Source organism: Abramis brama, assembly GCF_963993115.1.
Source record: "Abramis brama genome assembly, chromosome: 11".
Lineage (NCBI taxonomy): Eukaryota > Metazoa > Chordata > Actinopteri > Cypriniformes > Leuciscidae > Abramis > Abramis brama.
In genome coordinates this window covers 2,086,379-2,112,500 of record NC_139973.1, presented here as the reverse complement: position 1 = coordinate 2,112,500, position 26,122 = coordinate 2,086,379, and the positions used below count along the sequence as shown (strand labels likewise).

Genomic DNA, 26,122 nt, shown 5'->3' with positions numbered 1-26,122 from the left:
GTTGAAAAACAAAAACAAAGCCTGTCTTTTTTTGTTCTTAAGAAAATATTTTTTTAAGAAATGTACTTACGAACTTCTTGGAATTTATCTTAAATAAAATTGCCTTGAATCCAGACACAGTTCTGACGGGCTGCGAACAGCAAACATAATACTAAATGCGAATAATAAAACGCATTAATAAAACGATCTCAGATATTATCCCTGCACTCAAATCTCAATATAAACTCAAATGATCTGTGTTCATTTTAAAGCTCTGTGTTCTTATACTGACAACTCTTTGAGTCTCATTTAAAGAATTGTAGGAGAAACATCTGAGAAAAAGTTGAAGAAACATAACTGAGAAATATCTCCGTTAAGTGTCCTGATCTCTGAAAGAGCAAAACATCTGAGCAATAAAGTTCCTGTGGGGAGAAAAGAGGAAAAGAGGAGTTTGACAGGAGGAGAGGGAGGCGGAGGGAGAGTTAAAGAAAGGAAGGCAAAACAAAAGCTGCACCTGGTGCCTATCAGTCCACACACACACACACACACATCTGCTGCTCTCTCGCAGCATGCAACAGGTTGAAGCCTTGTGTATCCTGACAACAGAGCAAATGACACGTCACAGTCCGCCCGCACATGTTCAGTCCTCTCAGCTCTTCAATTAAAACGACCCGAGCTCATCAACGTCACTCACTTTAACTCACTTTAACGTCTGAGCCTCGGTTCATTGACCCGCCAAACTGATGCAGACGATTCGGACCTTTCCAGCGCATTAATCGCAAGCTGATTTACTGCCGCTTTTAGATCTTTAGAGGTTATATGAACAGAATGAGCTTAAAGTCAAAGCGATTCATTAGCATTTGAAGATCTGTTTGTATTGTACAGCAACATCTGAGATGCACTATAGGAGTTTAAACTTACAGTAGCTTTAAAATAATTTGAGAATTTTACAGTAGCTTTAATTTTACAGTAGCTTAATTTTACAGTAGCTTTAATTTTAATTTTACAGTAGCTTTAATTTTACAGTAGCTTTAAAATAATTTGATAATTTGCTCAACGGCTGCATTTATTTGATCGAAAATACAGTAAAAATGTAGAAATATTATTACAATCTAAAATAGATGTTTCAAAGCTGATGATTTGATGCTCAAGAAACATTTATGATTATTATCAATGTTGAATATGTATGGTAAACACAAAATATCATCAAAGTAGTGATTTTTGAACTTTGCTTGAGTTGTTTCCATATTTTATTTATCTTTTTACTTCTTCACTGCAAACTGTTGTGGATGTATTTGCATGTCAGACTGCATTTATAAGGATTTCACACATTCACACACACACACACACACACACACACACTTAGATGCACATTTGCATGATTAAGTGAAGGAAACAGTTATTGACACACTGATGATAAAAGTAATGTCCACTAATAGGAAACTGCTTGTGCAAAAGCTTTTGGCATCCGGTGTGTGTGTGTGTGTGTGTGTGTCAGGACTAAAGCCACTGTCCTTTGGCTCATCGGAAGCATCTGCTCATTGAATTGCTGCCCTTCTGACCTCAGTGGGACTAATTGATTGGCCGGGTTATCAATCACTCAACGGCTGCTCTGATTGGCTCATTCCACTTGATTTTAGAAACACAGAGATCAAGCGGAGTCGATAAGAGTCTGTTGAAATGTTAATGTCAGTGTTTCTCTGTTCTGATATAAGCAGAGTCTCCAGACAAAACTATCCCTGCACCAGCTGTGTCTCGTCTCAGGCCTGAAGTCCAGATGTACAACACGCGGTCCACTATCAGGACTAAATATGAACAATATATATGTGACACTTATGGAGATCGATACATGAATCCTGTAGCATTTAAATACCACGGTAAATCAAACAGTACCACGGTGTATATCTGATAGTTGTCAGTGTGTTGTTATTGTTAACTAAAACTATTTTTTTTAACTGAAAAATGGCTGAAATAAAATAAAATATGCACATTAGATGCAAAAGTTAAAGCTGAAGACATATTTAATAAAAATGCTAAAAGCAAATACCAAAATTACTTAAACAAAAAAAAAATAAAAAAATAAAAGCAAATTCTAAATATGAATTGATACTTGCATAAATCATACTAAAATTACTTAAGAAAAGTTTGACACAAAATACTACCAAAAAGTGTGCTTTTTACTATTAATTTACCATAGTATTCGTTTAGGAGTACGATGTAAATTCCTTGATGCATGAATATGCTAATCATTTAGTACCATAGTAAATATAAAAAGTACCATGCTTTTGATAGCATCGCTCTCACGTTCACACCAAGCGTTGGGTCAAGCTCCGTTAGATCTTCTCTAATTATGGGGCCCTTAAAGACAAACCGTCTGAAGCTAGACTCCTTCAGGGCCCCTGAGGGCCTCCAGAACGTGCTGTTCGGGGTCATCAAGCACAAGCCACCCAGCGCTACATCTTCACTAGGGCTACGAGAGGCTGTTCTGATGTCCCACAGACCCCCGGACCACACAGGAGGTCAAAGGTTTTAACGGCAAGCGGGACAATGGTGTGATTGAGCGCGGCCGCACACACACCTCCATCACACGCAACAGTAAAACGGTTGTTTTAAGGCTAATCGCTCGGATCCGTCGCTGCCTTGATGACAAGACGACAGTTAGCGTTGCTTTAGTAGAGCTAATGTGGAACTTCCTGCCTTCAGCGTTACTCAACAGCTGCTCTATAGATGTGTGTGTGTGTGTGTGTGTGTGTGTGTGTGACATGACCTCATCATATTCATATACAACAGTACTTGTTGGTGTTTTTGTAGGTGAACATGATATACACACTAGGGTTATTACTGTTAACTAAAAGTTATTATCATTTACTAAAACCCTAAAATAATTTTCATTACTTGAATTTAAATGAACATTTTTTATTTATTTAAATATTTTAAATATTTCAGCTATAGTTGCAAGTGCAATATTTATTAGTTTAGTTTAGTTATTAAGTAAATAAATTAAAACTTAAAATTAGACACTAATAAAAACGCACACAACAAAATGATTAAAAATAAATTGAAAACAACTCAAAATATCAATGATTCTGATTCAAATGTTTGATACTTAAAGTAGAAATTGATACTTTTATTCATAAAGGATACATTAAATTGATTAAATGTGAATTTAAGAATGATTAGAATGATTTCTGAAGGATCATGTGACACTGAAGACTGGAGTAATGATGCTAAATTCAGCTTTGATCACAGAAATAAATTACATTTTAAAATATATTCACATAGAAAACGGCTATTCTAAATTATAATAATATTTCACAATTTTGCATGTATTTTTGATCATATAAATGCAGCCGTGGAGAGCAGAAGAGACTTCTTTCTAAAAAATATTAAAAAATATATTACCAACCCCAAACTTTTGAATGGTAGTATATAAATCTACTATAGTATTATGAACTGATTCCATCACTCTACTAAGGTACAGTAAATATCTCAAGCAAAGTATTGAAGTAAAACACTAGAAATGGTGCTAAAATGTGCTTTCAGCACTAGTTAGATTCCAGTCCAAAGTTCTGAGTTTGTGCAGAAAAGCAGACAGCAAGTCTACAGTGAAAAAAGAAATAACACACACACACACACTGTGCTGTCAGTCTGACGGTGTGCAGTCGTCCTCAGGCTGGAGATTGTGTTAAAGTGACACACAGCAGACCTGCAGAAACACACACACCGCTCAGAGACGAACATCAGTCCAGCTCTCAAATATCTCAAAACCGAAATTACAATGTGATCGAATCTAGAGTTTCAAAAGAGATTAAAACTAAAGCTAAGATTTGCCAAAGTCTACAATGAAACGCAAGAGATCTCAATATGAACTCAAACATGATTTACAGCTCTATATTCTTACTGTATGACACAATCCTGAGGGATTTGCATTGACAACCTTTTAATTCCTAATTGTTTGATCCGTGCACAAAACTAATAATGCACAGCTCACTCTTTCAAGTTAAAGCCATGAACTCAAACTCTCTCCTCTGGCATCTCAGCACACCTGAAGCTTCTGCCACGTGGAACCGGGACACAAACCATCACACTTGATTCACGTTTTTAAAGCGATTACACTCACAAAGAGCAGTTTTAGATGATGAAATATTTTACAGTGGAACTGAAACACTTTCCATGATGTTGTTCATTTCCATGACTGACCTCTTTAAAGCCCCCAAATCACTGTTTAAAAATTCCCAGATTATTCCATATATATATATATATATATATATATATATATATATATATATGCATGATGAATATGGTGTGTATATATTAATAATTATAAAAAACATAACAAATCTAGTAAGTAAATTTGCATTCATTTAACCCCATTCATATTATTGTAATTTTAAACATATAGTATTATAATAATAATAATACGACATATATAACACATTAATGTAGTAATTAAGATGCACTAAACAGATGGACTATGACAGCAGTGCATGTGTGTATTTTTAAACCATTACCAAATTTTATGATACCACGGTATATTCATGTCTGTCAGATGATTAAATCAAAAAGTACTAACTCTTACTGTGAAGAAAGAACTGTTGAAGTACCATAGTAAAGTACCACGTACCATGTTATTTACAATGATGCTTCCAAGAATACCATGGTACTTCTTATAATAAATCATATTGTTATAATGCTTTTCCATGGCGTATTTTCAACGGTTTGTAACACCAAGTTCTCCACAGACCCTTAAATCCACACATAAAAGTACCATAGTAATACCATGCTGAGGATACAAGCACAAGCTCCTGGTTTCTGCAGCTCTGGAATAGAGTAACACACACAGATGAAGCTCACCTCCTCTCTATGATAGTCCTCTCCTGCTCGTGTCTTATTCCAAACAATGTAAATCACTCTTGTTGCTCGTTCATATGTGAGGCATGTGTCTCAACTCTCTCACATATGTGAGCGCCGCAGTCGAGTCCTTCCCACCGCCAGCGAGGCACAGATGGACTCCAGATGGGTTATGGGATTTACAAAGTCTCTCTCTCTCTCTCTCTCTCTCTCTCTCTCTCTCTCTGTGCTGTCTGCATTGCTGATGATGTCACCGCATAAATCCCGCCCACTGTGTGGCTCTGGGCCAATCAACCGCTGCTCTATTCAATGCATTAAACCAAAGGAGACTCATTAACATAACTAACTGCTCTGGCACTCAAAGGCTAAACACAGTGCATGCCAGTTAAAGGGAGGGAGTAGTTACCCATAACACCTCATAATGTGTGTGTCGTTACTATAGCCTGAATTATTCAACATCTACGCTGTTCACATGCAAACACTGCTATTATTGCTCAAAGATTGCACTGATGTTACATGTTTCTTGTAGGATTGCTCGGGAGAATTCAATTGTTGATGCACACTAAGAGCACAGAGCTAGAAATACTTATAATGTCTGTATGTGTGTGTGTGTGTGTGTGTGTGTGTGTGTGTGATGGGTAGGTTTAGGGTTTGGGTTAGTGTGTGTGTGTGTGTGTGTGTGATGGGTAGGTTTAGGGGTAGGGTAAGTGTGTGTGTGTGTGTGTGTGTGTGTGTGTGTGTGTGTGTGTGTGTGTGTGTTTGTGATGGGTAGTTTTAGGGGTCGGGTTAGTGTGTGTGTGTGTGTGATGGGTAGGTTTAGGGGTAGGGTTAGTGTGTGTGTGTGTGTGTGTTTTATGTTCGCAATTTTATAATATACCGATAATATGTTTATATATTTGTTTGCTTGTTTGATGGGACAGACATTTAAAACTTTCTAAACGAATGATTATGAATAAATCCCTCACATGTGCATGATGTCAGATCATTTTCTGTTCACCTGGGGCGAGGAAGGCGAAGTTTAATAAAGTCTGACATGTAATAAGAAACATTATCTGCAATATGGTGTCATGTGGCACATGCTCTCTATCTCTTTCTCCATCTACTCCTGGACAAATAAACAGAACCCCGACTAGCGGCCAATCTCTCCTCCTGTCCAAAAAAGAAAAGTAAAAAGTGCATGACCTCACTCTCAGAGACTTCGGCATCACAGAGAGAGAAGGGAACGTGATACGAGCAGGAATAACAAGACTTCATCATGTTTAGTGACAGAGCGATACATCAGCAAGCCTGATTAATCAGTCAATACTGGAGATTATCACCTGAGAAAGAAATCATCATTCAGCTTGTTTTTTTTTTTTTTGTGCATTTTGAGATTTTTTAAAGTAAATATAATGTAAAAAAAAAAAAAAAAGATATATATGATAGTACATAAAATATATTTATTATTTAATATATTATATATTAGTTAAATTTTCAGAAAAAAAAAATCCTGATCAGAATTAACTCAACACTAGCTCATCGTATGCCGTTTATCATAAATATTGCATGCATAGAGAGAGTAAAAATCAAACCAGTGATGTAAAACCTGTTGCTTGAGAACAAACAGTGGTCTGTGCTTTAGGGAGTGTGTTTGGGCCGCTACTCGAGTTGATGAGTGTTAACACCAGCTCCCTTCATTTGCATGTAAATGCACATCTATAAAGCTTGGCTTAAACAAAAAAAAGACTTTCTGCTCAGAAATGCATCTGAAAGGAGTGTGTGGCCATTACGCCACATATGGAGACGCCACAGAAGGCCTGTTTCCAATGAAAAACACTGTGTGTGCTGGGAATGACAGAAGACTAGCTCTGTTTTAAAGTGTGCTGCCTACCTAGAGAGCGTTTTAAGGCAACAAACAACACAAAAGCTCACGCTGCCTTCTGAAACGCCTTATTTTAGCCAAATTCTAAAGCAGTTTTCCTTCAAGTATACTTCAAGATGAAGACAATACCAAAATGCACTGAGACTGTGTGGAAAAACATCTAAGATAGCAGACAAAGCAAGAGAATAACGCTAATCTTGACTATTATACCTAATAATTCTATGTGCAGTGAAATTTTCTGTGCTTATTAGGAGTATTATGTTAACATGTTAACAAATGACTCCAAAACAACATTGATTTCTGCATACTTTAAAAAAAATAAAGGTTCTTTATTGGTATCGAAGGTTCCCATGAAGAGCCTTTAACATCCATGGAATTTTTCCAGTTTCTTTATAATGTAAAAAGCTTTTTTTTGGATCATAAAACGTTCTTTACACTAAGAAAGAAAAACGGTTCTTTTAAGAACTTCTGATTCTTTTTGGAACCAAACATTTAAAATCCGCCCTTTTGGAACCTTTATCGAGAGCACATGTAAAGCGCACGAGTCATATTGTTTCATTTTGGGTGCGAATGCTCTTTTAAACGCATTATAAAGAGCACAGGAGCCTGTTTCTATCCAGATCGTTACAATCCTTCAATTCCATCTGCAAGACGTTTCCTCCATCTGTGGACGTAACGCAGCAGGGCGACAGATGTGAACACACTCGTCCTGAACTCTCTCACACACACACACACACACACACACTGAGCGGACTGCTGTTCCAAATCCACATCCAATCTCCTCCACACCAAAATCTCTTTCCAAGCACTTCTCCGCGTCCGTCAGTCTCTCTCTCTCTCTGTTTGTAGTGGCATTCCTGCTCGGCTCTCGGCTCCAGTGTGTCTGGCCGCGCTGCACGCCTGGGAGCCATTAGTTTAAGTAAAGCCTGACACACACACACACACGACTCCTCTTACAAGACATACAGACAGAGTGTGTTTGTATGTAAGTGGGGAGACGTGTGTGAAAGAGTTTTGCGTGTGTGTTTACTTCTAGTTTGGGGTCCCCAGAAGTGAGTTGGGGTCACCCGGTAATGCACTCAGTTGAAAACAGCAGAGAGCAGTGAGTGATTTTCTCTCTGTCTTTTGTTGTTAGATTCACATTAATGACACAGACAGCAGTGGATTATTAGGCTGCTGTCACTTTAAGACCGAATGCACAGATCCAATATACTGATACACATGCGTTTTCCTTCTCAGCTGTTTATGTTGACCGTTGAAGCCCAATTACGTGGCAAAAAAACCCTCAATATGCAATACTCACATTAGGGCTGTCACTTTACGTTTGAAAATCGATTGCACAATCGATCGGACCAACCAACACAAGTTTCGAAAACGAAAATAGGGAATCGATTTTAAGGCCTTCTCTCTGAGCGCGTCCAGCTCGTCACGATACACCCACAGCGAACGCGCGTCACACAGCAACTGCAGGCTCTGACACACACACATAACAGCAAATTATCCTTCTGCATAATGTGTCTCTTTTTACTACAAAACTGTGAATTCTGCCGGTATGCAGACAGTCTCATGCATACAGATACAGATTCGGGCTACGATCTACAATCGCCTATGTAGGCGAAATTTGTTTGACATTTCCAATGGTAAACACAGCCATGCTGAAGCCTGCAGTGATGTTTTTCAGTGATGTTATGGCAGTCTACTCTGCTTATTGTTTTTCGAGAATGTTGCACTCCTGTTTGTCATTGTGCACGAAACTTCACGCCAATAAATCATCAGGAATATTGCTGACTTGTGCGCGTCTCAAGCGCCCTCTTTACGTTCATCCTAATGCTTGTTAGTTGTCCGTGGATTTGCCTATATATGGCGTTTAAAATGGAAAGGTCTTTAGACATGGAAAATCGATTTTACAATCGATTCAATGAACACTTATGTCTCAAAAATCGAAAAACTCAAAAAAGTGACAGCCCTTACTCACATGCTCTATACCACGCATGCATTCAGGTGAAACTCGCAAAATTAGAATATCATGCAAAAGTTCATTTATTTCAGTAATTCAACTTAAAATGTGAATCTAATATATTATATAGACTCATTACATGCAAAGTGATATATTTCAAGCCTTTATTTGTTATAATTTTGATAATTATGGCTTACAGCTTATGCAAACCCTAAATTCAAAATCTCAGAAATTTTGAAAATGTTCATATAATATATTAGTTTCACCTTTTAAGTTGAATTACTTAAATAAATGAACTTTTGCACGATATTCTAGTTTTTCGAGTTTCACCTGTATAGTGAAACGAGTTGTCTTTCATGGCATATAGCGCTTAAAGAATTTGAAATCACTAGTGTAAACAGCAATGCTTAAAAATGCATGCAAATGATACAATTATTTGTAAAAATGTGCCATGCAGTATTATATGCAGTATTCAGTAAGTAGTATGCTTGTTTTTCATTCGGTCTGGAGTGTTCAAACCCTCCCCCAAACCGTTCAGCTCGTACACTGTCACACTATACTGGCTTAGTGTTGCTAAGCTAGAAGTTAGTTTCTCCCCAACACTGCGTCTGTCCGAGTGTGTGTGCACGAGTCTGCACTTACAATTTATGAGAGGTGGGTCACACTCTCTCTTGGCAACACTACCCTAAAGTTTCCACTTTGGGAGCCAAGAAGAGAGACAACACACACACACTTTACTGTCAGACAGATATAATGACCATCAAATGAGCAGTATATACACAGCAACCCTGATCCATTCTCAATCTTAAACATGATGGAACCGTCATATTTGTTCATGCATGCAAATTATTAATGTTATTATGTTTGTCCCTCAGAACTAGTACAATACAAGCTGTTTGATGCCAAAATGGAAGTGAATAATTCGCAGTATACACACTATATACTACCAAGTACACAGTAAAAAATACTATCTTTCTACTTCAAAATTCCAGGTTTAATTCAAAGTGTTAATTGGCATTTCTTTGTAATTATTTGTGAAATTTACCTTGCAATTTCTAAGTGAAAATTGTTTCTGCATCACCAGTGTATTTAAAAAATTGCATGTGCAACAATACAATAAATGTTTAAATAACAGCATTATACGACGGTGTGTCATGTGACCTCAAGATGCTGCATGTTTAATTCAGAAAATGGTTATTTTGCATTTTCTGCATTTCATATTTAACACATTGATCTTTTATTATTTAGCTAAAAGTGTCCAAGAACAGCAGGCTCTTGGCATGAACCTTGTGAACTGAAGGTTTCTCTGGGAATCTCTTTTAAAATGACGAAGAGGAATTCACTGCCTTGTTTTACAAGAGAAGAACTGATGTGAAGTAGATTAGAGAAACACACACCGCTCCATACCGAAGAGGTCAAGTCCCAAACCAGGTCTGACGACGACGCTCCAGTGTAAACAACCTCCAGACTATATTTAAGACTTCTATTCGATCACTTTATTCAGTTAGTCAACACGTACAGCCGAATGTCTTGAATGTCATTGCATTGAATACAAAATATCAAAGCAAAACATTTGTCCATTCAAATGCATGAGAAACCTTTATGTCTTATTTATGTCTTAGTTTTCTAGTGCAATGACATTCACACATTTGTAGGTGTGATTTACATATCTGAACGCTTTCTGAGGCCGTTGCGTAATGAAAGAAGGACGTAGGCAGTGACCTTGAGCCTGATTTGGAGGTGTATGTATCAGATACATGTAGCGCTATTGAAATAAAATGCGTCCGTAATTTCATCCGAGTGGGATGAAAGCATGGAAGAGATAACACAGCTGTAATGGGGAGACACAAAGAGCTGTGTGTTGGGCTATTACGTGTGGGATCCATGCCGAACGAAATCTAAGACAAGATGAGAGAAAGAGACTCGATGAAAGAGACTGTGTTCGGATTAGAATAGTAGCATAGCGCTAAATGCTGCTTAAAAACATGCATACTAATAAAATGTGAAACTGTATTAGTCAAAGCAGTCAGCAGGTCAAGTATGCTTGGAATAACTGATCACATTTGATCTGGATTACATAATCAGATTCCAAAAATGTTGTATTTAATATTACATTTTAAAATACTCATAATCAGATTACGGACTGTTACATTACTTTTTTACAATTGCATATTCACACAATGGCAGAAAATTATTCATAATTTATTCTCCTTAATTCTTCTTTTTACTTGCATACATACAAACAAACATGCATATGCATGTGTATAAACACACACAAATATTGCATATGCAAATACATATAATGCATGCATCATAAATAGTATGAGCAGCAGAAAAACAGATTAAAACCAGAAAAAAGTCTATATCTCTGGTTCTCCTCCAGCACACCTGTGTTTATTCTGAATTCTCAGTCCATTTTTGGCCTCAAGGCATGAGAGCAGCTGTGTTATTGGCACAAACACACACACACACTCTCTCACACACACACTCACACACACACACACCTGTGTTTGCAGGTGGTTCAGATGGAGTATGTATAGAGAACACCTGGAGGGAAAGAGACAGAAAGAGAGACGGAGAGAGACACAAAGAGAGCACCCATGGGGCTTTTTACAATGTAAACCAAGGACTTAATTATAGTTGTGCAGATAAGAAGGGAAAGGGGATCTCGAGTGTGTGTGTGTGTGTGTGTGTGTGTGTAAGCATGCCTTCCCTAAGGTTGGATTGCAGGATCTGTTCTGGCTTGTCAAGACCACCGTTTCCCACAATCCCTTTGGCATGTTTGCTAGTGCTGGAATGCCTGAATCATTTTGGTGAATCGGTTGTTTCACTTCAAACAGTTTGTTTTAATGAACCAGTCCAAAAAATGATTCATCCGTTACTTTACATCACATTTTTTAAAACCTAATGACCTAACATAATTTACACTGCCTATCTGTTAAGCTTTAAACAGATGTTAACATATGAGGTGTCATTTAAGGTAGTATGCTGCCTATGTAGGTAACAACTCAGCTCACTAGGGTTTGAACAGAGCCTACAGAATGTTTTCACAAATGAATTGTTCAGTATTTCACGAACTGGTTCACTGAAAAGAACCGACTCACAGGACTGATTCATTCACTCACGTTCACATGCTGGAAATCTCACTCATATCCACGGGAGTATTTCATGGGGGAGATCATCATTACAGCACTCCACACACTCACAGAAACAGACAAAAATAAAGCGTCTCATTCACTCTCACGTTCATTCAGAAGCACTGCTGCCAATTCTACAGGAGAAATATAATGGATCATTGAAATGTGACACAGACATCCTGTTTAATGCGGCCGTATGGCCTGAAGCATGGGAAAGAGTTACACAGTACACACACACACACACACACCAGGTCTCAATGTCAACGCTCTGGTCAGTTCTCACAGTCTGGACTGAAGGCAAGTTTGATCCGCTCTTTTTTTATATAGTCCGTGGGGCACTAACAGCCACAAAACAGCTGGATTTCCCATCAGACACAGAGAGAGAGGGGGGGGGGGGGGAGTGAGAGAGGGGGGGGGGGGAGAGAATTGAGAGAGAGAGAGAGAGAGAGAGAGAGAGAGAGGGAGAGAGGGAGAGAGAGAGAGAGAGAGAGAGGGGGGGGGGAAGAGGGGGGAGAGAGAGAGAGGGAGAGAGAGAGAGAGAGAGAGGGAGACAGAGAGAGAGACAGAGAGAGAGAGAGAGAGAGAGAGAGAGAGAGAGAGAGAGAGAGAGAGAGAGAGAGAGAGAGAATAGTGTAATGTGAATAGTGTAAACGCTAGCTTTATTTTCATTTTTAAATTGTATGTATGGGGGAATCTCACAAAAACTTGTCAAGAATATTTCAAAGATACATTATAAAAAATATTAATATTTCACACCAAAATCTTGTGGAATTTGTTTTTGCATAAATGATTTCATTTATGCAAAATGATTTTTCCATAAGATTTTGGTAATAAGAAATTAAGAAAAAGCTAAAAAAAATCTCATTCTCATTCTCTGTGATGCAAAATAAAAAGCTACATTATTTAAATTGTAAAGTACACTTGTATAAGTATACATAATGGTACTATTTGTTTTATTAAAGTTAATTACTATATTACAATATAGATTTTTTTTTTTTTAGAGAAAATTATATTATTGTCATTAAAACAATGTTACAATGCAAAAAAATATCTTAATGGTCTTAAAAATATAATTTATTTGTTTATTTTTTAGGTAAAATAGTACCTGGATATTTGATCAAGAGATTCAGCTGTGCATCAGCGTCTAACGGTTTTGGTTTAATGTAAAGCTTCTTGAATCTGAACCTGAGATTTCAGAAAGTTCCAGAAAATATTCCTAAACTCCACAGAAATATGGGTGAAGGAGGTGGAGGGGTCGTTCTCAAGCAGTGTGTATGTGTGTGTGTGTGTGTGTGTGTGTGTGTGTATGGTGGGGGTCTTAAAAAGCTTTAATGGCATGATAAGCCCCTTTCACAAGCTCTTAAACGCTCCTCCCTGATAGACTCCTCAATGACTGCCGTCTTTGTCCCTCTTTAAACTCCCACCGGTGCAGAAAGAAGCAAAAAGTTCAGATCATCCGTCCCGAAATAATCCCACACTCACGTTCAGGAGGAGAAAGACTCCAAACCCTCCAAACTCGTATAGCTTTGTTTTGGCAACAGGCGGATCAGCTGATCACAGATAACCATCAGCCCCTGCAGACGATTGCAGAACAGACTACAAAACGCATCGATGCTCCAGGAATCTGGGAACAACTCTTTAAAAGAATAGTTCAGCGAAAAATATGTTTGTTCTGTTATCATTTACACACCATCGCTTTCTTCCATGGAACACAAAAGAACATTTGTTTCATTTAAAGCTGCAGTCCGTAACTGTTTTGGGGCTAAAAATGATCCAAAATAAACGTTTGAGCAAGTACATAACCAGCCAGTGTTCAAAACTCTCTGCTTGCCTTCGATTCAAAACGGTGAGCTTGTAATAATGTTTTTTTATTCCAGTGGTCCTGGTGGATTTACGCGGGAAATTTGCGTCTTTGCGTCATTACGTCACACATAAAGAAGAGTCTCGGCTAGTCGGCTATGAGTGTGAGGATGCTGGAGATTTATGGCCTTTTCTCGCAGCACTTGATATAATTAAACTGATCAATTTGATGGCGGATCCAGAAAGGTTCAAACGACAATCACCAGCTGGAGATTCACCCGCTGTAAAACGTGAAAGACTTCGTTAGGACTTCGGAGCGGCTACAGAAAAAGAGAGACTGGAACCGGCTCATGCGAAAACAAGGATAATATCAGAAGGGCTTTAAATGTAGTCACGCAATGCTGATGTTGTTAACATGTCAATGATTTTAATTTAAAACTTTAATTCATCAACTTACATTTGTTTTTCTTGCAGGAATGACATTCGCTTTTAAATGTGTCCAAACCCTTTGGGGAAAACTTGTGACTTTGAGTGTGTGTGTGTGTGTGTGTGTGTGTGTGTGTGTGTGTGTGTGTGTGTGTGTGTATAAATAACAAATAGGGGAAGTGAAACTAGACAGATGACTAGTTCTCAAACCTTGTGATAAGTAATCACAAAAACAGAGTTTGCTTGTGCCAGTGACAGAGGAAAAGGTTGGGGCTTTTGAACCAATTGAAACAATCATATTGAAGGTGACATGTTAGTCTTATTTGTTTTCTCAATTCTATAAAAACTGTTGTATCCGTGTTTTCTGGTGGGATTCTCAATGGGTCTGAGCCTTACTTCTTGGGAGAGATTCCCTGAGAACTGCTCGGGAAGATCTCCTGGCCGTGATTAAAGCATTTAAAGGACATTTGCAGGTCTGTTTGTCGATTTATTCCTGCGCAGGAAGCTAGTTTTAGGAAGGAAGCTAGTTTAGGAAGGAAGCTAGTTTAGGGAAGCAAGTTAGTTAGGTGACTATTATTGAATGGGAACGTCGATTTGTAGACGAGACCCAGATAGTTAGGTTTAGGGAAAAATCTACCACATAACATTAACAATTTGAGAACAAAGTATAATTTGCACTGTTTGACGTGATATGATAAGCGATCGTTAGATTTAATCAGCGTGATTTACTGCAATGCTTTTTCCCCTCAGTTGGTCAGAACTAAAGTGGATGTTACTTGTTCAGATTACATTTTCCGGTGAAAACTCTTATGTTGGTTATACTTCCCAAAAGTAGAATCTGTGATTGTGAATGCCAGTATCCACACCAGCGGTGATTGACAGCCGCACATTCTCCTCTAAACACTGGATTCATCCACACTGTGCCGAGGCACAACCCACGTAATGTTGATCATTCCGCGAATAACTGCAATTGCAGATTTCGAACAGAGATGGCGACAAAACTACGGAGCAGCTTTAACAGACAAAACACAAAAAAAGCAATCGGTGATGAAGAACCAAAAAACTCCATATGACTAGCATGCGATATTCCAAGTCTTTAGAAGTCACACGATAGTTTTATGTGAATAATCTGAAATTTAAGTTTAAAAGTTGTCAAAAACAACTCTTGCATGCACACTTAAGTCAATGGGTTTTTGATTAAATGTCTGAGATAATGTCTGTGTGTGAACACAAGCTCAAGATATTTACGTGTTTTATTCTTCGATATACATCAGAATCTCGTGATGTTTTTAAGCTTTTATTTATCTTGAAAAAGGCATTCGCTAACATGTGTCTAGATGGGACTACATAGGTTGGCGGATATTAAACTTCATCACACCGAACGGTTCGCTTCACAGCCTCGTCGTGTTTATAATCGAGATCCTGCAAACTGTCCTAACTCAAACATTCAGGGAAAATGTTTTTAAATAAAGATTAAAAGCGTTATCGAAGGTGTCATGCGACTGTGTCAAGCCTAATTTTAGCTTTTTACTTCTGCCGATTATATTTAGGCTTCAAAAGATTCATTTGTGAAGATTAAAGGGTTAGTTCACCCTAAAATGAAAAAATGGTCATTATTTACTTACACTTAAGAAAAGCCTAAATTCAGTCTGCTCATCATATAAAGCGATCGAGTCTCTTCAGAACATTTTGACTAAACTGCTCAACCATTATAGCCTGGAAATCCAGACCTAAATCTGAAAGATGAATGGTCTGGCATCGACTAATGAAACTCGGCCAGCTCGAGGGGCGGCAACAAGCATGCATTTGAAAATCTCACTGCACGCAATTGGATAACACTACGACCAATCACAACAAGCCCCATACGCTTAGCTAGCAGCGGAGCTAACTGGTAGATTAGACTCTCGCCGTATCCGGTCGGCAAAACAGCAAAAACGTCCTTCTTGCAAAGGAACGATTCAAGCGCCGTCTTCTGTTCCTCTTTTAGATAAAAAGCCAAGTCTAACTCGTTCATTGTAGCGGCCAAAGCCGTTTCAAACAACTGGTGTTCATCCATAGCCATCTTGCAATGTTTACTAATGACTTCGACGTCACAGCGCTGTCGTCATCTCGCCTCTGGCCCGCCTATATCAGATAACCCGATGTGATTGGTGCAGCTCGGATACAAGGGCATATTTAATAAGCATCATTACTCGACGCCAGAGTAAAACTCGCTGAGCAAATTCAACTTGTGCTCTCACGAGAACTCTGGATTTCCAGGGTACAACCATTATGGATTAGTTTTACAATCTCTTTATTAACTTTTCGAATCTTCAAAGTGGAAGTTGCTTAGATTGTCAATGGAGGGACAGAAATCTCTCAGATTTCATTAAAAATATCTTCATTTGTTTTTCGGAGATGAACGAAAGTCTTACAGGTTTGGAATGACATGAGGGAGAGTAAATGGAAAAATCCGAACAGAATATGATTGAGTCTAAATGAGGTTCGAGAGGGCAAGGTTTTGTGCAGCGGGACTTCAGAGCGAGCAAATAATGACTAAATGATGAGACTTTTCATTTTTAGGCTCAATGAAGTGTATCAAAACAAAGACAGTTGTCAACACGTGAGGTTAATATTCGTGATGAATCAGCAGCATATGAGGAAATCTGAAATGGACTTTTCTAAACGGGGTCAGAGGCCCGACTCCAGGCGCTCCGGTCCTGTAATAATCCGTGTCTCCAGCAAAAAAACTGACATTCTGGGCAACAGTCGCTCGCTGGTGGTGAGAGAACTATTCGCTGTGGAGCCTCGACATCTGGATCCAATCTTCCACAGCCTGTCCGCGCAGCAGTGGGCGACGAGAAACATCTGGTGGAGCTGATGTCAATTACTGCGTTGTGTTTCCCTTCCAAGCTAATCCATCCAACACACACAAGCGCGTACACGCTCCCACAAAAAAACAGCCTGCTGAGTGGCTAAACACAAGAACGGGGTCAATGGCGTCCACATACACACACTAAGAGTCAAATTTAACACTGTTTTAACACTTTTTTATGAATCTATGGCATTGCAACCACATAAAAAGAGGAATAAAAGTCGATGCTGATTTAGCATTCGCAACTTTGTGCACTGAGCATCCATTTTATAATGGCTGGGACTTGGATTGCTAATATGACGCAGCTCATAGCCGCTTTAAGAGGAGAAGCGTGAAGCCAAAGCGGGTCAAGATTGCCTCGTTTAAACGCTAACAGCTGCTCAAACCCAAGTGGAGACCCATGCCTCATTCCCCGCTCTTCTTACTCTCTCTTTCTGACGTGCACAAACTCTCCCACGCGACAGGACTGGACGCCGCGTTGCCAGCGCCGGAGACCCCGACAGCAAGAGCCAAGAGCAATTAAAGTGCTAATTCAAACCTGAAGGGCCCTTTTGTCCTGTGTTTCCTTTCTTCAAGTCAGAGGATCGGAATCTAACCAACCCCAACACACACACACACACAGCCAAAGCTGAAGGGGAAAATTACACCAAAGTTCTAAAGCTTTATGTTTCCAAATGGATTATGCACCATAAACTCATGAGAGGCTCATTAAAGAGGGATGGACACAGGCATTCAAGCTGACAGGATTCTGGACAAAACTGTACATTTCATGTTTTGGAAATGGTCCATTGTGTTACCATGTTTTTTAAAGAACACTTACAAAAAGTACCATGGTTTGGTTTGTTGGCCATGTACAATAGCATTAGCAAGTTTTCTGGACATTTACCATGGCATTTTGGGATATACATTGGAATAGCATGCTATATGAGTTTCAGTACCATGGTATATTTCAAAGTACCATGGTGAAACAATTAATTATTAAAAAATTAAAAAATACTATGTAAATAGTACTAAAATATTACTGACCACAGTAATAATACAATGGTAATACTATGGTATTGAAATGTATGTGCCATGGTATTTACATACAAATACAATGGCACATGTTTTTTGTAAACAAACTGGACACAGGCAATGTGATACTCACTCTCAGCTCATGCCTAGTCAATCACCAACATCCAACATCTTCAACTACATCACGCCCTCAAGTGGACAAAACGATCATCACATGATCTTCAACATCATCAGCTATCAGATGCATTAGTTATTCAGGCCAAAGAAACAAACCCCAGGGATAAAACAATGGCCTGCGTTATTCTCGAGCACGAGTGACCCCGACAGCGCTGCTGTGGCACCATGACATTTCATTGTAAACACACACACACACACACACTGTGCTCCTGTAGATCAGTCCACTGAGCTGCACTAAAGTCCAGATGGTGTGAAACTTTGCTGAAGGGATTAACGCCAAATCCTCCAGTGAGACACAAGAGAGGGTCCGTCTCCGACCCTCAAAACAGATTAGAGCTGGTTTACCATGCTTTACAGACAGCTTGCCCTTACCAAGCACAAACCATTGGATTAGCATGAAAATATAGCACAGGACCTTATTTTTCATCAGTGAACTTCAAAGAATACCATGATATGCCCATCATTTTAGTGTCCAAACAAACAATCATGGGAGTAGAATATCCACACACACATATAACATGGTAACACCACCTTTACAAAAAACTGCAGAGATGATATCAAGGTACTTCATATACCATGGTATATGGTAGGCTACTCCAAGAATATTATCGTAATACCATGGTACTTACAGAAAAGTACCATGGTTTTTCATAAGCATACCATAGAAATCTATGCCAATGCTGTGGTATTTTAAGTACCTTATAACTTGTACATTATTTATTAATAATTCAACAGAGTTTATTACTTTTAGTGATAGCCTATAAAAAAATTAAAAGCATAAAGATTATTTTATCATTTACTGTAAATATATGAATATGGCAATCAGTGGTGGCCTAACATACTGTGGTATTGCTATCTGACATCATCATAAACATTGTACAAAATATTTGCAAATGGATAAAATGAGCACAATTTAATGATAAAGTGAGCAAAACGTCTTGTCACTAAGGGACTGTTCGTTATTTATTTAAGGGGCCACCGGAGGAGTTTTGAGATCTGTTGTCAAAAAAGACATGACCCTCCCTTCGCCAGCAATAAATTTTTCTAGGACCCTCCAAAATGATTGTGAAAAAAGGCATGACCCTCCCCGATAATTTATTGATTAGCCTACTTCTGTACTGGTTTGCGCTTGGCAAAGATGTTCAGATAGCCATTGTTTGTTTGTTTTTTTAAACCATAAACTCTTGCTTTCTCATCTTGGCTGTAACGATAGACCAAACCTACGATTCGGCTCGTATCACGATTTTTGAAAAAAAAAATCATGTTTTCGGTGCTGATGCGGTGTGACTCGTTCAACATGTGGGTGGCGTTGCGAATAAAGCATCTAAAAGCTGTCACAAAGAACCGGCAAAAGTAATGATTATTAATATGTCATATATAGCTAGGAGACAATTTAATTGTTTATTAATAAACAAGTGTTTTCTGTGTCTACTGCAAAGATGAAGTTGACGATGCGTCGCGATCTTCTCAGGACGCGCCAGAGAGAAATGCACATTTCATAAGCAGAAAGCAGTCTGTTTTCTTTCTTATGAATTGTTCTGTTTAGACATTTCAAGCTTTCTATATATTTCTTAGGTCTGTGAGGCAAGTAGCCTACCTTACGCTGAGTTTCGGTTCATTTATGAGACAAGAGTCCAGTTCACTCGCCCGCGCCTCCGTGTCATGATTATCTATTTTCTACTATATTTAGACTACTTCTTATTTATTAAATCCAGATGAAACATTGATTAAAATTAAGATAAAATTAATAAAAAAACGAAATTCACTTTAAAGAAAGGCTTTGTGCTTTCTGTTTGAGGTCTCTGTGAAATTTTTAAAGTCGCTTCAGAGCAGTCATGTTCGTAATGGAGAACTGTCACGCCCGTAACATTTTTTTTCTTCACATAAATGCGAACACGAAAAATAAAATAAAAATAATATAATATTTTATGTTCTGTGGAGGCCGATCTTTATTCATCCGGTGGGTATATATATTTTGGTTTGCACAGTGTAATTTATAGAATTACTAAAAAATATTTTGCCACCTAAAAGTTAAAGATTTATTTGTGTCACGTCACATGTGTATTTCCCTCATATTAAATATAAAACGCATGTGTAGACTGATATTTTTCTAATGTCTTGACTCCTTTCAGACGTTTCAAATAAATGCATTTTCAGAGAATTTTTATTTTAAGTTTTGACTGCAAATGTCACGTCCATTCACTGTAATCGCCCAATTTTAACGAATTTATCCTCAACTAGTTTTTGTGGTGTAGGTCTATGTATTTTATGTTAACTTAAATAATAGCCTACTAATAGTGATTTAAAGATGTGGTAGCGCTGCGAAAATCGCGAGTCAACTTCATCTGTCTAGCCGACACTGACATAAAAAATAACTGTTTTATTTAAACTATTTAAATGTCTCCTGCTATATTGAACATATTTGCCTGTTCCTTACAAAACACTGACAGTGGGGTTTTTGACGGTTTTTTTTTTTTTTTTTTTTTGAGCAGCTGCGGACAAATTATTTCGACACACACACACAATATTGATAAACAGGATTTTTTTGTTGCTTTTTTAATACAATAAAAATTTAATTTAATTTATTGTTTAATAAAATTATAAGCCTATTATTTTTAGTTTATTAACAGCAACAACAGCTGTAAAGATGAAGTTGACGATCGCCATCTCCGTAGTAGTGAACACGCCTATAGAGAGAAATGCACATCATTATTTCTTTTCGTTTTAAATTGTTAAAAAGACATTTCAAGCTTTCTTAAAATATATTTCATGTCTGTGAGGCATATGCTGAGTTTCGTTAAGTTAGGATGAGATGCGCTCCTGTTTACGAGCAGTGCAAGTGACCACGCGGGCGCATGATGATTGTGTTGTCTGCTATATTTTGTATTTGGCAATTGGTTGATAAAATTGTTTTTTAAAATTAAGATACAATTTATACAAAACGAAATTCACTTAAAAAAATCGTTTTCTGCAAAACAAAACTTAAGTGGTCAAAATCATGTCTGACCCGCTCCATGTCTCTCGATATTGCGTACTCGTGTGTGCGGTTCACTTTTCATCATCAACATAGATGAAAAAATAACATTATTATATTTTAACAAAAATGAAACTAAATGAGCTTATTTAATGGTAACAACACAGTAGGCCTACAGACTCTGTATCTGTACAAATTGCTGCACATTCATTTTATTCTGAATTTTGCACACACAAGTTGAAAGGCATTTGTTTGTGCATGCATGTAAAACATATCTGCAACATTTATCAAGTTCTGATAATTATGCGTGCATTTATTAATTATTATCTTAATGAATAATGTAACAAGGACGAAGCATGTAAACTGTTTGTTTAGAATTTGGATCGATCATCGCAAATAGATCCGAATGAAGAAACGTACAAAACCATAGTAGAAAATGGGTGGGCCCGGACCTAAAATGCCCAATGGTAGCGCCGCGGCTGGTGGTAGCCCTACATTTTACACATCGTGGAAACAAAATAAGAATGGAAACTAAAATATGCAGTATCGCCCTACAGCGCACATTCTATCAGCAGTTCTGGCGCCTCAGTCCCAATACTGTTAAACTCGACGTACATTCACATCACATGTTAATGCAGCGGTAGAGTTACACTCACAGGACACTGTGCACTTAACAACAGTTCATTATTTGCTCGTGTTTTAAGTCTTTGCCGGGTAAACATTTCTTTGGCATTCTGTTCTGACATGATGCACGAACTGAAGTGCGCGCGCACTGTCAAACAGCGCCAAACTGGATTTTTGTTGGGTCAGACCCATCTGATATCGAAGGGGGGCTGATAACGCGAGATCAACATGGAGCTAAATGGAAAAAAATGGCACCAAACAAGCCACTTTGAAATGTTGCTGTTTTAATGAATATAAAAGTTGGGTGACCCTCCCCCTAGACTAAAAAAAGTTGGATGACCCTCCCCTCAACAAAGAATAAAAAGACATGACCCTCCCCTATTTTCCTCCGGTGGCCCCTTCCATAAATACCGAACGGTCCCTAAAATACCAGTTAAAAAATCCCGAAAGCTTCATGAACTGACGTTCCATTTGAATATATTATGTTAAATTTGTTGCGATGTGCCATTTATTTCGTTTAATATTCACACCGAACGCGTTCTGACGTTCCAACAAATAGAACGCAGAAGAACGCGGGAGTTTCGAACGCTCGTGACCCGGAGGCGCTGCTCGTATGACGCATGCGCAGACTGACTGACTTGAAAATAATAATACACGTTTTGAGAGAACGGTACATTACAGTCAAAACAATAGCGACTGTAATCATTGTATACCATAAATGGAAAATTCGCCATACACCACTAAATATGTGTTATTATCGCTGTTCTGTTGATATTTTTCTGTTGACATGGCGCAATACGCCTTAGGCTACTGTAAGACAATTGCACAAAATGCTACAAAGAAACACACACAATCACTAGTGCACTTACACTGGAACGCGCCCGGAATCCCGACCATCCTGAGCTCTTCTCGCGCGCTGACAGACTCTAGCCGAGGTGTGTGTGTGTGTGTGTGTGTTGAGTGGTTTTGTAGTCCAGTCTCCTTCACTATAGTTCCACGGACTCGGGGTGTGTGTGTGTGTGTGTGTGTGTGTGTGATGGGGGTCTGAACACACTGATAGCATCTCTGGCATGTTTATTACTGGAGGAGGAGCTCTTACAATGAATCTGGTCAGTGGTGATACCATACAGTGATGCTACCAGATGTTACTTTAATGTATATTATGGTAGCCTACTGAATGATTATAGTGTCATATACCATAACACATGATTACATGATGCCATTGCATCACTTTGGTATTATTCCCAGAAAACATGGTAAAACCATGGGACGTGTCCTCAAATGTCCTACACATACATACAAACAAATACAATGATAATAGCCTACTGTTCCTCTGGTTTATATTGGTCATGTACCATTATGTGAATTTCAGGACCATGGCATATATTAAATCTATTAAAGTACACTTTTTATTAGCCTATATTAAACTAAGTTTATAAAAGAATAAATATTCCATACAGGCTCTCAATCAATATGAGCTCACTTACAGCATGTGTTATTTTAGTATTATTTATATACTTTTTTATAATTTATATACTTATACAGTATTTATTAATATTTTAAATTAGCTTTTATTTTTATCTTTTCAAATTTATTTTATTTAAATTTCTTTAAATATTTCTATTTAGCTTTATTTCAGATTTAGTCATTTTAGTACTTCAACATAAACTTATTTTTTATAACATTTGTAAAATATTTTTTGTTTTGTTTATTAGCCTATTTTTAGCCTAGGTTAGCCTAAGTTTTTCTGTCCAATATGTATATTTTATTTTATTTTAGCTTTAATTCAAATAACAAAAAAACATTTTAAATAGTTTTAGTTGTAAAATATCAACACTGATGTATATTTTAGAAAATAAATTAGTAGAATATTTTTTAGAAGTTTTGATGGAATGCTATACATATGTATATATATAATGTTATATAGGGTTCCTGAGGTGTACATGTATATATGTGTGTGTGTGTGTGTGTGTGTGTGTGTGTGTGTATATATACCAAAACTAATATACGTTTTTTCTAATATATATATATATATATATATATATATATATATATATATATATATATATATATTTTTTTTTTTTTTTTTTTTTAGAAAAATCTTATATTAGTTTTGGTTGCACACACGCACACACACACAGAACATATATTGTTATATGGGTTTCTGAGGTGTCTGAGAGTGTAACGTGGGTCCCTGAGAGGCTGACAAAGACATTGACTCATCCCTAAAATCTCTAGTGTCTAAACTGTTTTCCTCTTCATCTCAGTGTGGATGTGGCTCAGACTGTGTTGTTCGTGTCTGATAAACAGAATGAGACTCTCTCTCTCTCTCTCTCTCTCTCTCTCTCTCTCTCCCACACGAACACATGTCTCTCGCTGGAGTGTGTCTCCACCTGCTCTCACGCGTGCGGGACAGATGCTCACCAACAACAACACATTAACACCCGCCGTCCTGAGAGAGAGAGGCTGCAAAACTCTTCTGCAAGAGATGCACAATATAAAATCAAGGGGCATTTAGTAGTAAATCTGCTTTGAAACAAGCTATATTGTTAAAAGCGCTATATAAATGAAGGTGACTTGACTTGGGTGTAATAATATATCATGTCACAATATATCACAATACAAAAATGCAACAATGTATCGTGGATAGTGAGAATATGTATTGTGTATAGTTCACAATAAAATAAAATTTCTGTGAGGAACAAATTCAAGTTTTCAGAGTTTTAGTGTCAGTACTACATTAAACTACTATATATAATGTTGAATATAGTGTATAATATTGCAATGGGTCCTGAGAATGCCAGATGTCTGATGTTACCAGTAAAAGTGTCCTACATTATTTTAAATATCTAGTCAGTGAAAGAGTGCAAGAATATTCGTCTAAAATAATTCTGTATTTTCAGCTTCAGAATCATGAATATTGTTATTCTGGTGTCTCTATTGTCCTGTGCTTTGGGTTTCAGCACCAAGTCCAAGTCTATTCATTTACACACACAATGTAAAACCAAAGTTAGCATTTTAATCAACCGTACATTTTTTGTTAACCTTTCATCATATGTCTTGGAGTATCGCAGTAATATGGTGAGTTCAGTATCGTGACATGAGGGCATCGTTACACTCCTGTCATCTAGTGCTAAAACAACAGATGCTGAACATGAAGACAGTCGGGGTCATGATGAGATTCTCAGCACACCTGTGTGAACTTGAGGAGAGCCGACCATGTGAACTCCTCAGCTGGTGTGTGAAGAGAGTGTGATGAGGACTGATGAGCAGGTTCAGACAGACGGAGGAGTGTGTGGTCTGTGAGTGTGTCACGTGTGTGACCCGGCAGGCCTTTGTGATGATAATTTGTAACGGGCAAATGAAGCAGCGTGTCAACAAAGACAGAAATGCATTAGTCCGAATGGCAGAAGTCGCCCTGCTGATGTGACTCGTGCCAGCGTGTGTGTGTGTGTGTGTGATTGACAGCTGGGCTTGTGTCTCTGAATGTGTGTGTCTTTGTCACTGGTCTATTTAGTGCATTAGCAGGTCTTTCACAATGCAACAGCTTTCCATCACGACCCCCCCAGCTCTTATTCTCCTGCTGTTCTGCTCCTGTGTGTGTGTGTGTGTGTGTGTGTGTGTGTGTGTGTGTGTGTGTGTGTGTGTGTGTACCTGCTGTTCTCCTGAGGTCTGAGCAAAGGCCCGGGGTCACAGAGGTCAGCAGGCAGACGCCTGGTTAAACCTCCAGGGTAAAGACATACACACACACACACACACACACACACTTCAAGACAGTAAGGTTATATATGAGCAGATGGACACCAGGGGCGGCTTATCGTACGTTGACATACAGCTCCTCCTCAGCACAAACATATGCATTTACATTTCATTTTTATCAGGCAAACACACACACACACACACACACACACACACACACACACACATACACTCACCTCACACACACACACACACACAAACACAAACACATACACACACACACACACACGCACGCGCGCACACACACAAACACACTCACTCTCTCACACACACACACACACACATGCGTGCACACACACACACACACTCGCACGCACACACAAACACACTCTCTCTCACACACAAACATACACACACACACACGCGCGTGCACACACACACACACACACACACTTACTCACTCTCTCTCACACACAAACACACACACACACACACTCGCACACACACACAAACACACGCACGCTGTCTCACACACACACACACACACACACACACACACACACACACACACACACACACACTCTCATATACAGTATTAGTGTTATTTTAGTATAATTAATTTGCTATTATAGTTGAATTAATATTCTGAATTAGCTTTTAGTTTTATATTTTCAGTGTTTACAAATTTTTTGTAAATTTGTGTATTTTTATTCATATTTACAGTTTTTTACGATTGTTTACACACCAAAATAAAAATGTCCACACAATT

The 26,122-nt window shown here is 38.2% G+C and overlaps 1 protein-coding gene across 3 annotated transcripts in view; it reads right to left on the bottom strand.

The window, feature by feature from the left end:
• cbfa2t2 (CBFA2/RUNX1 partner transcriptional co-repressor 2) overlaps positions 1 to 22,678 on the bottom strand; it is a 43,182-nt gene extending 20,504 nt beyond the window's left edge. For 2 of the 3 annotated variants that reach the window (XM_084128128.1, XM_084128129.1), the window contains exon 1: positions 22,524 to 22,678. In XM_084128128.1, the coding sequence (XP_083984254.1) occupies positions 22,524 to 22,551 (28 nt within the window). In that variant the 5' untranslated portion in view covers positions 22,552 to 22,678. Of the gene's footprint in view, positions 1 to 4,833; positions 4,986 to 22,523 lie in introns of those variants that run through there. The other variant, XM_084128130.1, reaches the window with a different exon arrangement.
• Positions 22,679 to 26,122: the final 3,444 nt, after the last annotated feature.